The following is a 16467-nucleotide window of genomic DNA, read 5'->3' as shown; positions in this document are numbered from 1 at the left end:
TGTGTCATGTTAAGTTTGAAGACGGAAACAAAAACCAAAAGTTTGCGACAATTTAAGAAAAGGTAAAGACTCTTGATAAGCTTGAACAACTAGAAAGTGGGTCGAAGGTAGCACGACAATTAGGTAAATGGGTGAATTTTCCACACGTATAATGAAAAGTCAAAAGAAGGCAATCTGTATAAGTCCAGGGGGTCCCAGAGGGGTATTACCATATATGTAAATAATATTAAAGCAATTGAGAAGCTACTGTATTTAAAAATATATTGGAATGGCTATCAGATTGCGCAGGATAAATCATCATCTTCCAATTTTTAAGTTATAAATGTAACTTATTGTATCTACTGTGCAGCACTATTACAGTGCAGTGCTTTATTATTACTACATACTATACGTTCCGTACTGTTCTATTTTTATATATCTCTCTCCCATAGATCATTAATTTTGTGCATCCTAACAGTATTTTATGTTGAATAATGCAACTTTTAGAAAAAAAATACGGTAAAAATTCAGCTCTTTCTGTAAGAAACAGTAATATATAGTTAACAAATGGTCAGCAACAGTTTAAAACATGTTTGAATGTCTAAAATGATTGGGTATGTTGATAAAAAAATCATATGACACAACATTTTTCCACAATGCGAAATTTCGACCTACGCGAGGAGTCTTGGAACACATCCCTCGCGTAAGTCGGGATTCGACTGTATAGTTAAATCGAGGAGCATGGATATTCAATACAGTCAAATCCGAACCAGTGAAATGTATCATTAAATTGAGAAAATCATTCAATCAGGTATTGTTAAATCAAAGTTATACTGTACTTGAAAAATAAATACCTTTCAGAGAAGAATTTGTGACTGAAAATATATTTATTGCTAAAAGTTGCAGAAGACGGGAAGATGTTATCGGCAAAGGCGTCCGTTGTAGCAAGAAGTAAAATTCTTTCAACATATGATTCAAGGTCTCCAGAAAGCTTTCCATCCTAATAAATTCAATTGTAGGAACAATTAAAATTTATGGAACATAAAGGCAAAAATAAATAAATTAATAATGCAATTGAAAGTTGAATTGTTTTTTCAAGTGTACTAGGGAAAATCCCCCCCCCTTCCCCCCAGTCTATCTCAATTCTTCTTCTTTTTTTTTTCATTTCTGCACCTCTAGTAATTTTCTAGACTTTGATATTTCTGAAAATGGTCAAATTTTGCTTTAAGAAAAATTCAACCTTCAGAGTTAATTTTTGAAGACATTTCAAAGTTAGTGAGAGTAAGACAGACACAGAGATAAAACATTTTAGTTGCATATTATTTTGTTCATTTAAAACAATGATGAAAGGGAAGTTACTAATTAATCCAAGATATTTAAACAAACTGAGTTTTATTAAAAAATTAATGATGCTACTATTTTATGAATAATTCATTTCACGCTTGCTAAAACTCAAGTTTTTAAGAAAAGGGGACACTCCCCCTTAAGTTTTTAAGTGTGAATGTGTTCAGATCAAATTCTTGGGAAGGAGAATAAGTAACAACATTAGAGGAGAGTGTTGTACCTTGGGACACTTTTCACATTTTAATTTTTAATGTCCATTATTTGAATCAAATTTAAAATCTAGAAGTCTCATTAAAATATCCTATCATACCTCCATGCAATATATTTTTTAAAATTCAGACAGTTTGAAAATAAAATATTGCCAGCCATTTAGAGTAAGAATTCCAAGCTGTCCAAAGGTACAATCCTATTGTACCTTGGGACACATCCTGTTGTAATATGAGAAAGTCTTCATGATTCAGGAAACAGCCATATTCTTGAACCAATTTTGCAGCAAAAAACAAAAACAATATTTTTTGCATGGTAATTAATTAAGTCATGAATAATGAATTAATGAATTATTATCTTACATTAAATGTGTTTAAAAGACTACACAAGATTATAACATTGTTCCAAACATACCTTAACTATTGAGAACCATGCATATGTTGTACCTTGGAATGTGTCCTAAGTTTGTTTTATATGTTTGGCTGTCCCAAGGTACAATCACCACATGGTTTAAGAAAAACCAAAATCGTAGTCAATCTAGATGCACTGTCATTATTTTCTCATAACCAAAATATTTAAAGTACTTCTCTTTTATAACAAAATAAAATTCAGTTAATTAGTTTTACAAATACAAAGACAGAAAATAAAATAAAAAAGAAGAAAATATTTACTTCAGAGTCATAAAATGCTCTTTCTCTCACAAAATCCTCAATTTAACTCATTTGATGCTGATTTTTACTGTGCACCATTGAGTGGTGAAGGTTACTATAAGAGATTATAAAAACATGGCTGCTTGATTTGCTTCCCCTTTCCGCAATATTAATCTAAATTATTAATCCATTACTATTATTAAATAAAAATGTAAATATTTTTTTTTAAATTAAGCATTTTAAATTCTCACACTTAGCATAATTACACTCTGATGATCCTACAGGGATAGTGGTATCCTACCTGGACCATTTCAGGAAGGGGATTAAAGATTTTGCTGGGAATAACACCACCACCATCCAATGGGATAATTCTTATTTATCATAACCAAGGTCCGACAAATCCTGAACGACTAACTAAATGCCTTGGTGACTAGTCGGGCGCCCACCTGACAGGGGGGGGGGGGGGTATTTTTCTCATTTTAAGGGGGCTCTTGATTGGGGGGGGGGTCTTTGTGAAATTCAGGGGGTGCGCATCCCATGCGAATAGTTTTTTCAGAAAGACAACAGAAAAATCTTATAAACTGCAAGAAATCAATTGTCTGGCACTGTGGGTATGAAATTTTAGTTTATATCCAGCCCTAATTCCTACTATTTTCTTTTCTTATTATTTTTACTTCATCTTTTTTGAATATTAGTATAACTAACCTTTAATAGGGAGGAATATAGCCTGGTCCACAAAATTGCTATGGTAAAATATTAATATACATTACAGCTCTTTTTCTTGTCTCCACTTGGAATTTAGCAAAAAAAGGAAGTCCCTACTACTAGCTTATTAATATTAAACCTGCAAATCACTAACAAAAAAACAAAAAAAAAAAAGAAAGAAAGAAAGAATTATAACAGAAGACTCATATAGTATCAGATATATATTTTTTATTTGGAGCACATTCACCTTGTATTAATATCAGTTCTGCTATTACAAGATTGAAATTTTTAAATTAGCTAAAGTAAGCATACATTTAACCCTATAAGCATTGAAATAGTGTGGAAATTTGCAATATTTTCAAAAAAAAAAAAAATAAATAAAATAAATAAATAAAATAAATAAATAAATAAAAAGGATTTTTAACAATTTTTAAATAATGAAAACAATTTTTTTTAATTTTTTTTAAAATCTTTCTAATACTAAGATTCTGATGACTCAATGATGCGAAGGGAAAATAATTTGAAAGTTATTTGTACTCGATAATTTATTAAATAAATTTCAAGCTTGTGGAACACACATTTCCTATGGTTCTTAAATACAAACAACTATATAATTGCAAAATGGCTTTCTGTAGTGTTTCAATGGGCATACTACTGACTATATAGATTAAAATAAAAAATCTGTTTCAGATCAGCTACTTACCCAATTTTGGTGAAGAGCTTTCCATGAACATGCAAAAAACTTGTAACGAACCTTTTATTTAGCTGAAAAATAATCAACAGTTAAAACCTAATTAGCATATACCTGCATACACACACACATTATATACATATGTATATTTTAGAAATATATATTAGTGGTGCAACATTGATGTTTCAAAATATCTATGATATCAATACACTGACTCAAAAATATCCATGTTTTGAAATGTTGATGTTCTGAAACATTAAATCTTTTTAATGTATATTCCTACATAATAAAACTTTTTTAAAAATGTTTCAATAATAGAGCTCTATGAACAAAAAGAGCTATTAAATGAACTAAATAAGGGAAATAAAAAAAACAGAAATAGTTTGTAAAATAATACCTAACTGTTGGCAAATTTACAAAAGAAAAAAAAAAGAATACAATACTTTATTTTTATTGTAATGTTATTAAATAAGCAGTCAAAATATTCCCTCAGGCAAAAGAAGGTATCATCAAAGGAAAAATTATCTTAGATGAAAAAATATTTAACAACGCAGCTTACTTTACAGAATCTCCAAAAACTAATCAGTTTTACTTTTCATGGATGCAGAGTCTGAGAGAAAATGACGAGACTTTGAATTTTGAACTTTAAAAGCATTTGACTCTCAAATTCTGTACATCAAAATCAGTCCAACTCCAACTCCGCAGCTCTATTACTAATACAGTGGCTCAAGTCAGACTACTGTTGACTACAAATGGAATTACAGGTATGATTTGCAATAAAATGATCCCTTCCCTCCCCCAAACTTTTTATGATTCAGTAATTACTGCTGTCAAATAGCAGAAAATTCTCACCCTTGAAAAATGAATTATTTTAAAATAAACTTACAGTAAACTCTCGATTATCTACAGCATTGGGTGGCACAAGTGCCGCGGATAATAAAAACCCCGGATAGACCGCAAAAAAGCTAAAATGAGGGACAAATAAGGTAAAAATTGTTCTTCCTCAAAAATTTAAGCTGTATTGATGTATAATACTTTCTTCAAACAGTGGAGATAAATATAGTATATTAAAAATGTTTTGTACTTTTACACAACAGAACTTAAAATCTATGAAGAACAAGCGTATGTTTGATGAAGAAAGAACAGCAAATAAGTACCTAAATAAATAAAACAAAAACAACCGACTTTAAATTTACAATTTTTCAACAAAAAACAGACGTTGGTATTTGCTTTTTACTGCGAAAATACATGTTCTTGATCGTTGACTGACTCACGGATAATAGGGAGTTTACAGCATTTTCAATTGATAACTACCTTAATACCTCAATGTAAAGAGAAAAAAAAATCCATACATGGAATTTTGATTTATGTCAATAGTTAACCACCATTTGTTTAAACAGAATATCTAAAAATTTTTAGAAATCAACGTACACCAGATTAAATAAAATAGATATGCATATCATTACATCAGCAATAAATGTAAACATAATGAGCTTACCTCAACATCTGATAAATTTTTAAAGTCTGAAGCATCGAGGTTTTTGTCCATTTCTGCAGGTCTGCAACTACTTGATCCATCCGGCTTGATCCATACTTCATGTCTTTCATCTTCTGCAGCATCCAAAGCTTCCACTTCATCAGATTTTGCCTGATTTCTTTTCTTTTCATACACCTCGTACTGGAAACATTAATGCAAAAAAATTTAAAAAATGGTAGTCAACTTGGCACAATGTTAATTTTCTATTGCACATAATTCAAATAAAAAAAGATACATCAACAAACTTGCATATACAGTGAAGCACCGTGGTTATACGTTTCTCTCTTATACGTTTTTTAAATTGGTCCCTGCAGAGTCTATAACACATTAACCTATACCATTATACGTTTTTTCATTTGTACGCTTTTTCATACAGTCCCTTCAAAAACGCATAAACGGTGCTTCACTGTATATTATTCAAGAATAAGGTAACAACATGGATTGCTGCTCTGAGGCAACAAAGTATAAAATACTGCTTGTTATGAATTTTTAAAACATTTTAACCACCAGAAAATTAATTTTGATCAATGGAAATAATGTTATTTACTTTTCTTTTTGCTTCCTCAAATAATGATAAAAGACTTTCTTTGGCTGATAAAAATGGATTACTGGCTGCTAAACTTCTCACATAAAAGTATACTGCATCCAACTTTCTCCTCTGTTGGACAAAATAAAAAAGATTTAGTCACATCACATAAATTTATTTAAATTATTAATTCAAATCATAATTAGTAAAGTTCTTTGCACACATTTAAAAATCAATTGAAAGTTACATACAATGAAAATGCATGCATTGTTATTTATTTACAGTCAATAGAATCCCCAATCTAACAGTGGGAAACAATATCTGGCACGTGACAGCTTTCACTGCATCAGCATGAGTTGACATGCTCAATGAAATTGTCAATAACCCACTCACAGATGTCTGGTATAACATCAGCAATGACGCATATGACTTTCGCTTTCAGTTGCAAAATGGCATGCGGTTTATTAGTGTCAGCGTTCGAAAATATCAAAAATATCTGATATTTTGATATATATCAGATATTTTGATATATATCTAATACTTTCAATCAGCACAAACAGAAGTCTTCAAAAGAGTAAATGCATCCTAAAATCACTACTTATTTTCTTAATTTATTAGAACAACATGTAGACTTAAAATTAAGGTTTCATTTATTACTTATATATATATTTCATTTTACATTTTTATCAATTTTAATGGAAATTACCTAGCATTAGCTGCTTTTTTTCCTCCGTTAGTTACGTTTACACAATTATATGATTCAGAAATAAATATGTATTAATTGGTGCACAGTCATAAGACATTTTCTTTTTTTCTGATACAACATTTGATATTTAATTAGGCACTTTTAATATGAATGAAAACTGTTATATTACTTTCTTATATATTAATGATGCAATACATCATACAAATATAGAATTTACTTTTTTTTTTAAATAATAAATGTATAACTATGATATTACTAAATATGATTATTAAATAATATGATGATTAATATAATTTTTATATTAAAAATACCATAATTGAAATTTTTTTTGAAAATATCAAAATATCATGATAGTTTCAAACTAAATATTGGATTATATATTGTGATATATATCAGGGAACCCTGATTAGCGTGCAGTTCAGACTTCACACAACAAAACAAATTAGTATGTTGTGGCCATCACGAAACTTTCTTCTATATTTTTCTTTTTTTTTTTTTTTTTTCTGATCCCTCCCCATGCTTGACGAGGAAGCAATGTTCCCAACAAAAACAAAATGACACATGCAAAAACTTGACGACTATCCCAATGTCTGAATTATTGCAAAAGCAAAGCAAAGAGCGAAAATTGAAAGTTATTTTAAAAGCCTTGCTTGAATGAATTACAAATATTTTATTTGTTAACAAACATAAGATGGCAACAGTTAAAAATTTTAAATCATTGGGAAAATATTTCCTATCATTTACATACAATTAAAATCACGAGAAATACGCAGACGACAATCTATTACAATTTATCTTTCTTATTGTTGCATTAATAAAAATATTTTTATTCGCAAAAAAAAAAATCAACACCTCTTGGAGCGATCGGCGTCAAAATAGAACCAAAGCCTGTTTACATATGGATTCCCATATATTCCAAATTTCAACCAGAACGTAGCATTACTTCTTGAGATAGGGCACTCAAAATGGAAAAAAAGAACGGGTGATTGCGCTACCCCCTTTTTAGCTGTTGACACAAAAATAAAATCAGTTCTTATACCCACTAAGGGCTACTTGCGGATAAATTTTTCTTTCATTCCGTTCATTATTTCTTGAGATACAGCAGTCACAATTGACGACAAAAAACGTTCTATAGTTCAACCCCCGTTTGAGTTATTGACACCAAAATTGAATCAGCACCTGTTCCTGTTAATACCAACATATGGACCAAATTTTGTTTGATTCCGCCATTTACTTCCTGAGGAATAGCAAGCACGCGTAACTCGAAAAACGTCCCATTGCTCCACCCCCCTTGGAGGAATTCGCGCCAAAAACTAATGGGCACAAGTTCACATACGGGCACATATGTGTACCAAATTTCGTTCGATTTCATGCGGTAGTTTTTGCTGTAGAGTGGCCACAAAAAACTGGTCACACACAGACGTGACACACATACATACACACACACATACATACATACACACACACATACACACACACACACACAGACAGACAGACATTTTCCAAAAATGGTCGAAATGGACTCAGCACACCTCAAAACGTTCGAATCCGTCAAAATTCGAAATTCGAAAATTTGCACGAATCCAATACTTTCTTCTATATATTAGATATAGAAGAAAGTAAAAAAGTCATGCAAAAAAGACCTTGATCCGAATGCAATGTTCACTTGTTTATTGCTCTATGTCAACTAACACAACAACAATGAAAACAAATTGCTAATCAAATTGGAGCGTAGCAGATGGTACCCTCTTTCCATATCAAATTAGTCACTGCAATGTGATTTCATAAATATTACTTAATCTTACACATTAAATTCATTGCTGCAGATATATGTAACTTTTACACATGAGGCAGTGAGAAGCAAAGGGATGTAAGTGGCAAAATTAAAAATTTGGAGATAACCAGTACAAATAGTATGGAAACCTCTCCTCTGTCTTGGGGCAAGAGATAGTACTAGTAGCCCTGGTAGGTGAAGCTGTACAGCATGATTTAGAAAAAGAATTCAATGAAAGTCTACCTAGGATGTTATCTTTAATAGTGTTTTATTCAAAAGTTGAAAAGGTCCACTTACAGCCCTTTGCTTCTCAATGCCTCAGATATATATTTATATTTTATTGCAGGAAGTTTAAATGTTGGCTTTTAATTTATATTTAACCATTATGTAAATCAAAACCAAGTATCAACTTACTAAAAAATATTGCATTTAAAAACATAATGATTTGTTTGTGTTGCGAAGGTTACACTATGCCCTTTTCCTTTCTTACAAGAATAGCTTTAATATAGTTGGGGTAAACCTAACCTGGCAGCATTGGGAAGATTATGCAGATACTAATCACAGCTACACAAGACTGCCAGGTTAGGTAAGCCTTGACTGTAGAAACTAAAGAAATGCTATACGCAGACTTAGATAAAATGAAAAGCTTTCTGCGAACACAAATCTTAACTGAAAAATTTTCTGCAAATAATTATTTTGCCTAACTCACCCTTGAATAAAAAATTAAATTTATATTCAAATAAGAAAGAAACAAAAAAAAGTGCTTTAAATCATTTAATTTTTTTTATAATAACATATAGTTTGCTTATTTTTCACCAACTGAAGAAAACTGCCAAAGCATTTATTTTTTTTACACGTGTGCTTTAAAAGGCTTTTGGAGAAAGGCTTTTACAGAAACAAACTCTGGGATTTTCTTAAAAATTCCCTTTAAAAAACAATTTTTTTTTTTTTTGAAATTAACGTTAGCAATTTGAAAAAAAAATTCTGCAGAGCCAAAAAATTTTCTGCGAACGCCGTTCGCGCGTTCGTCTATATTATGCAAGACTGGCTATACGTAAGTTACAAAAACTACTAATCCTTACATATCTCTTAGGAGATACAAAAGAAATTATCTTATTTATCATACATAAGTACAAATACACAAATATTCGGGAAAAATAGCAGAAAACTTTGAAAAGCGATCTCAAAATTGAAATACAAATGTTGTATAAATGTTATCATTTTGAATAAGGGAATTTTTTTAAACGTGGGCGGGTAAAAATCTTAGTACTGGTCGAATTTTTCTACAGAGTTTTGCTCTTTTGTTTACTTTGTAACATAGTCCATACAATTCTTTTTTTTTAATTTTTGCGTGATTTCAACATCAGTTCTAGCCAGTAGCCAGTTTTAGCATAGCCAGTGCTGTAAAAAAGTTTTTTTTAAATAAATGAATTTTTAAAAAAAGTTTAACTGTTAGGGGAATGAAATCCTTGACTGCTTAAGAAAAAAAAAAATGGAACATTATTTTAATTAATTATTTTGAATGTGTTCACTACAAAACTTACTATTAGTACAATTATTTTGTTTATTATGTATATTAGTTTATGAAGCCAAAAACTTTAAAATAGTCAATAAATTTTAACCGATAACAAAACTGAAAAATTTGCTTACTGCATTCAAAGCAAGAATAGCCAACTGATTATAAGGTCTTCCATTCTTGGGTGCAATGACTTGAGCTTTTAGATACCAGCTGAAAATAAGAAACACAAATTGTGAAAGATAGCAGATACATTAGCATTTCAGATTTGCAGAAATTTTGTCTTTCAACATGAATGTTGAACTTTGCATAGAAAAACAAATGGGTAAGTTTTGAAACATTTAAAATAGTTACAATTATTTTAAATCATTTACAAACATTTATAAATAGAAGGTAAATGTCTTTAAAAGATTTCACCAAAATTAGACACAGCAAAGACACATAAAATATTTTGTATTAAATGAAAAATTTAACTTGCCTTCTCGCTTTACCAAAATTAGCCGTTTGAGATGCTTGTTCTTTATATCGAGAAAGGTCTCCCAAATAGATCAGAAGTTTTTGCGTGCTAATTAAAACAATGCGTATTTGTTCAGGAATACAGGCAGTATTTATATGCTCCATTTCTAACAGCCTGGTTAGGTTGAAGCCATACGTTTCTTGCTGTTTTTCTAATAGATTTTCATAAAATACTGTTCCCTAAAAAGTATCAAACAATGTTTCATTAAAAGACATTTTAAAATGAGAAAGAGAGATATTGCACATAATTATTTTCACAATTAGCCATTCAACCAAATAAATAGTATTTCTGTTTTGTTCTGTCAGGATTTCTAAATTATATTATGAGTTTTTAATGCTTATTTCAACACATATGTCGGCCCCGCTTAATCGAATATCGTCGGTTCCAAGAAATATTATTCGATTAAGCGGGGAAATTTTATTTACCTTTGTAAATTGACAACATTTGTCTTAAAATGTAATAATAATAACAAATCGATAACTATATATAGGAAATATAACTGTTATTGACAAAAAGTTTTTTGAACAAGCTAAATAAACAAAATAGTTTAGTAATTAGTATATATATTACAAGTACGTCTGAAAACTATAAAAATAACTTACAACTTGAGTTATGAAATCTGTTTTCGCACCTTTTTTCAGAACAATATTTTTTGAAAAATTCCATAATAAGATCTTTTTTTCTGACTCCCCTTTTCCCCTCCTCGTCTACTGTATCTTACATTTAACATTTATCAATTTATCATCGCATAAAATGTGTATATTTATTTGTGTTGTTTAATTTTGTTATTGACTGCATTACGTCAATTGTTCTTACTTTTTTTTCTAATTAATTCAAAATTTTTCCTATCAAAAATATTTGCGTAAGTTGATGAATATTATTCGATTATCCGGGGAAACTATTCGATTAAGTGGGGATCTATAACATTGCATTTATGGGGAAATATTCGATTCCGGGAGGTTTTATTTGTATAAGCGGAGTATTCGTTTAGCCGTTACCCGATTAAGCGGGGCTGACAGTACTACCAATTCACTTTTTATTTTTTGTAAATTCTCGTATTTATGCAAATTTACAAATGCAGCAGTGAGAATCAAAGGGATGTACGGATTTATTAATTTGGAGGTCACCAGTACAAATGGTAAGTGAACCCCTCCTCTGTCTTGGGGCAAGAGATAGTATTAGTAACAGCCCTGGTAGTTGCTGATAAACAGCATGCTTTAGAAAACCTTTTCATTCTAAGTTTACCTAGGACCTTATCTTTAAATGCGTTTTACTTAAAACTTAAAAATATCCAAGTACATCCCTTTCAGGGCTCCCAACACATTTTATCCATAGAAAAGGGTAATAGAGGACCACTTTGAATCAAAAAGGGGACCAAAGAGGACCAGTTAGGATTAAAAAGAGGACCTTGGGAGAACCATTCATAGTTAAACCCAGGGTAGCACCAAAAGGCAAATTAGCTGCCTGGCAATGAATACGTGAAGATAATTCGTTAATTAACCAAAATAATGATTTTTAATGATAAATCCTTATCACCATCTGAACTTCTTATCCATTGAATTATATTATTCACACAAACATTTGGATGGGGGGGGGGGGGAGTGGCAAGCAAGCATGTGACTGACCATCTTACAGAGTAACTTTAATTGTAAAATAAATTTTCTACTACTTAACAGGTAAAAACTGGCTAGTTAAAAATAATCACCCAAGTGACCGATCAATCAGTGCATACCTAATAAAGACCTTTTAGAAACAGTTATTACAGTAAACACCTTAGTACATAGTAGTTTACAAAATTTTTCACATAACCAGTTTAAAGAGAATTCATTTTGATATAAGGTACTGCAAGACAAGAAGATATAGTTTGGAGGCCAGGAGGTCCCCATCCCCCTCCACAGCCCTTGGTTTTTACACATATTTCCAGCCAAAATGTGGTAAGTTTATATACATATGAGAGTTTATGACCAAACACCAAAGCAGGAGGTAATTTCTGGCTATGCTACTAACTGACTAAGTTCAAAAATATTAGAGGTTTGCAAATCATTTATTAGTATGCTAAGTATCCAAATCATTTCTTCATATGTACGTATTATTTGGTCGGGCACCAAAAAAATATTGTAACTGTCTTCAAGTACATATAAAAATTAGTGAGAAAGAAAATTTTTTTATTAAAGTCACCATACCCAAAAATATACAAATGCTGCTTAAGTGATAAATACACTGAATGTAAATTTGAGCCTGCTTTTACTGGATAACTTAATGTAATAAATAAATGTGTAAGTTTAAATTCATAGAGCTATATTTTCAAATTGAAAATACTCATCATGAGTACTTAAAAAAAAGGATACAAAGTTTTTTAGTTTTTAAAAATAAAATTAAATAAAAAAATTTGAGGTAGCACATGTCAAAACAGCTTCCAATTAAAAAAAATATTAAAATAATTACAAGATGCAAAAGGATTGAAATCTTGCACAAGAGAATCAAATTTTCGCGAAGTATGTTCACTGTTGGCATAATTTCCAAAAAAAAAAAAAAAAATATTCTCTAAAACTAAACATGACTAAAATTGAACATAAAATATGCTAGTCTAGGATAGCATATTTTATTCAATGGGAGTTTAACGCTGATGCTCCTCTAAATTTCTTTATTTGTTATGTACATTTAATCTTTGAATACATTTTCGATTTACAAAGATTATTGTGCAATGGAACAAGGACTCTAAAAATCTGACATCAATAATTTGCAAAAAATAAAATGTTACAAACCAGCATTTTTTTTTTTAAAGCTGAAATCAGAGACGTATGTGAAAGTTCAGAAGTGTGATTTTTTGGCTTTTTTTTTAAAAGTTTGCGCTTAATAACTCGGGGCATTTACTATAAATGAGTTATTAAATTTGTGGTTTGACTGCCATCGATGGCACGCGATTTTAATCTTCCCTTTCAATTCAAATACAATGTTTTTAAAGTTAAATTTGAAATTTTATGGCATTTATTAACTGCAAAATCCCTTTCAATATTGCTGTTTACTCAGAAAGTTTTTTAAGCAAATTAAGAAAAACAAAACACATTATTTTAATGTCAAAATATTTATGCGAAACAAAAAATAATTTATAGAAAAAGCTCATTAGAATATTTGAGATGTTGTTTGATGCAAAATGCGATACTTCAATCAGTTCCACAGTTCAATTTCTTTTTCAAATGTTCAACTTCTTCAAAAAAAAAAGCTACAGATTGTGAACAAAGGCTATAAGAACAAAAATAAGTACAATACTGTTTCATATTTGAAATGTTTTTGAAAAAATATGCATTTTGATAAATAATAAATATTTTGGTGTTCTTACAGAGTCTGTACAGAAATTTTTTTTTAAAGTTTTTTTTTTTCGATTCTAATTTACCCTAAGAGTATTTGTTGGCCATACCAATTTCAAAAAAATACTAATAATAATAATTTTAGAGAAAAAGTAAAATTGAATGAAAATATAACTTTAAGCTTGAGTAATTTTAAGGTATAATATTTTCAAAACAATTTTTGCATTTTTTTCAATTCTTAAAATTAACGCAAAAAAACCAAAAAAGACACAAATTAATTTTTACAAAAATTTAAGAAAAGGCCTAAAAAAGTTATTGTTGAAGTTGTGAGAACTTCGAAAAATAAGTAACCTTAATGGAACATAGGACATATGAACTATAAAAATAACTTTTCATGTAAATCAATGTTTAAGCAAAATTAAGCATGGGAAAGTCTTTTTTGTTTTTTTGTTACTAAAAGAGCGACAGCTCTTTCTTATTTTTGAGCATAAAAAAAAAGCTGGTAAATCACTTTTCATAATTCTTGAAATAACTATGTTCGATTTATGAAATAAATTGAATTCCTGCCCGCATTAATATGCTTTCTCTCAAAGCAAGATCAATTCCTTCCCTATAATAATTCAAGGAAATATTTAGGATTCAAAGATATATTAAGATCAATTCTTTAGTTCATGTTTATATGATGCCTTCTATTTGTCTAAAACAAATGGCTTAAGTGACTATTGACTACCAGTAGGTATGTAATCTCTCAAAATTCTTGGAAAGTGTCATTCCCCTTTAACCTGCACATTCTTCGCTTCCCTAGGGTAAATTAGGAGAATTCTCGGAAATTTGAACAATAGCGCAAGCAAGCACAGGGAAAGAATCAGGGTTGGCAAAAACCCGGGTTTTTTTAAAAAAAGCCCATGAACCCAGGGTTTTTTGGGTTTTTTAAAATAAAACCCAAAAAACCCAACTGTATAAAGTTGGGTTTTTTTTTGTCTTTTTTAGGGAAAATGTGGGGTACTTGTAGCAAATTGTAGCATAAGTATATAGACAAAGTGCAAAAATTGTCTTCGGGTAAAAAAAGCTGGAAAACTAGTTAAAATTCAGTGATTTCTGAAGAAAAGTATAAAAGACGAAAAAAACACAAGAATGGTGAAGTTTTAGATTTTTTAATTTTCATTATTGCCAACAGTTAAGGCAAAGTTACTTCTCGAGTGATAAAATGTAGTGTTCATTTTTAATTACTACATTTTTTTTTTTGCATTTTACTTGATTGTATTTCATTTTGTTATGCAAAACTACTGTAGAACCTCGAGTAGTTTAAAAATCCCTTTTTACTGAATTCCAGCTTAATCAAGACATTTCTATGAATTTTATGTTGCCCGTTTTTCTATTTCTGTGTACAGAGTAAAAAATATTAAACTTTTTCGTAAGATAATGAAAATACTGTACCTGTCGACCGTTTGAAAAATCTGTTTATTTCTAAAAAATATACCTTGTGTTTATTCGAGATTTGTGATGCGTTGGTTATCAGAAAATAATTCACATGAAAGCATTTTAACTACATTAGTTTTCTCTGTACAATCTACAAATATTGAGAAAATCAGATGTGAGAGGACTTGGTCAAGATAATTTGAGTTATTTTCTAAAAAATATACCTTGTGTTTATTCGAGATTTGTGATGCGTTGGTTATCAGAAAATAATTCACATGAAAGCATTTTAACTACATTAGTTTTCTCTGTACAATCTACAAATATTGAGAAAATCAGATGTGACAGGACTTGGTCAAGATAATTTGAGTTATTTATTGACCAGTTAAAGAAAAAAGTTAAATATATTTATTTAAAATCCTTGAAGTATTTTTTTAATGCCGTTAAGAGTTAAGAAATACTATTAAAGTTCAAAATTCATTTTTTATGTTCATTGTCTGTGGTGAAGAACAAATAAAAAAGAAGTTTAAATTGTAAAAGTATTTAAATTAATTAATTCTTTTAAAAACTTCTCAGAAATTTTTTAAAAAAACCTAAAAGTGGGCTAAATAATGGGTTTTTTTAAATGGGTTTTTTCAAAAAAACCCATTGGGTCCAACCCAATTGGGTCCAATTCGGCCAACCCTGGAAAGAATAGAACAGTTCCTTCTGAATATACAGTAGACTTTTTTTGGGGGCGAAGCTAAGATGCGGATTGGAAACTGATAACATTCAACCATGTAATAATCACAAAAAACCATATTTTTGACAGATAAATACAAAAAAATACCTAAATAAATACCCGAACTAAACACAGAAATATCTAAAGCTCCCTACATAGAGCACACGGACATAAAAGAAAGACGTTAAGCAATAAGAAAACGAGGCACACCCCACGTCACTTCTCGGAGAGTCACGTGACTCCCCGTTTCAGCGGAAAACGAAACTAATCTATTTTTAGTTGTAAATAACTTTTAAATTATCGCTCTGAGATGAGACAAAAAAAAATTTCTGTCGTTTTGAGATCATTCTGAGTGTATTAAAATCAAAAACAAAAATGCTGTTGTTTATTCAGTTCATCACATTTAATCATTACTAATACAAAAACAAAATCTTAAACAATTAACTAAAAAAAATCTGTGAAATACATTGCAACTTACCTCAAGAATAAGGTTCATAAGGTTTTCTCTTGCTTCTTCATCTTTGGGATCTTCTTCCAACTTTTTCCTTAGATTTTCTATGATCTGATGAAAAGCAGTTTTCCAAAGACTCTGTTCGGGATTTTTTTCAGCACAGTATTTGGGATCAGCCAGTATTATGTTTTCATAACGCAACTGTAGTTTCCACCTTTGTTCAAATGTAAAAAAGAAAAAAAAAATACATTACACATACAGAGTATGCACAGCATACTGTTTTATTGCAGTATTTAAGCAATTCATGTAGATATATAAGGAATAAGAATATGAAATAGCAAATCTAGGTGACAAAACAACATAGTCAGTAGAAAAATATGCTAACAAGGATCTGTATTAACACTGAGCAGGATATACAG

The 16467-nt window shown here is 30.0% G+C and overlaps 1 protein-coding gene across 1 annotated transcript in view; it reads right to left on the bottom strand.

Annotated features, from left to right (window-relative positions):
* Positions 1-16467, bottom strand: part of LOC129229743 (telomerase-binding protein EST1A-like) — a 49423-nt gene that overhangs the window by 18407 nt on the left and 14549 nt on the right. The window contains 7 exon segments of the mRNA XM_054864111.1: positions 834-979; positions 3589-3650; positions 5075-5254; positions 5661-5771; positions 9770-9848; positions 10114-10331; positions 16076-16262. Coding sequence (XP_054720086.1) covers positions 834-979; positions 3589-3650; positions 5075-5254; positions 5661-5771; positions 9770-9848; positions 10114-10331; positions 16076-16262 — 983 coding nt within the window.

Source organism: Uloborus diversus, chromosome 9, assembly GCF_026930045.1.
Source record: "Uloborus diversus isolate 005 chromosome 9, Udiv.v.3.1, whole genome shotgun sequence".
Classification (NCBI taxonomy): domain Eukaryota; kingdom Metazoa; phylum Arthropoda; class Arachnida; order Araneae; family Uloboridae; genus Uloborus; species Uloborus diversus.
This window is presented reverse-complemented; position numbering and strand designations above follow the sequence as displayed.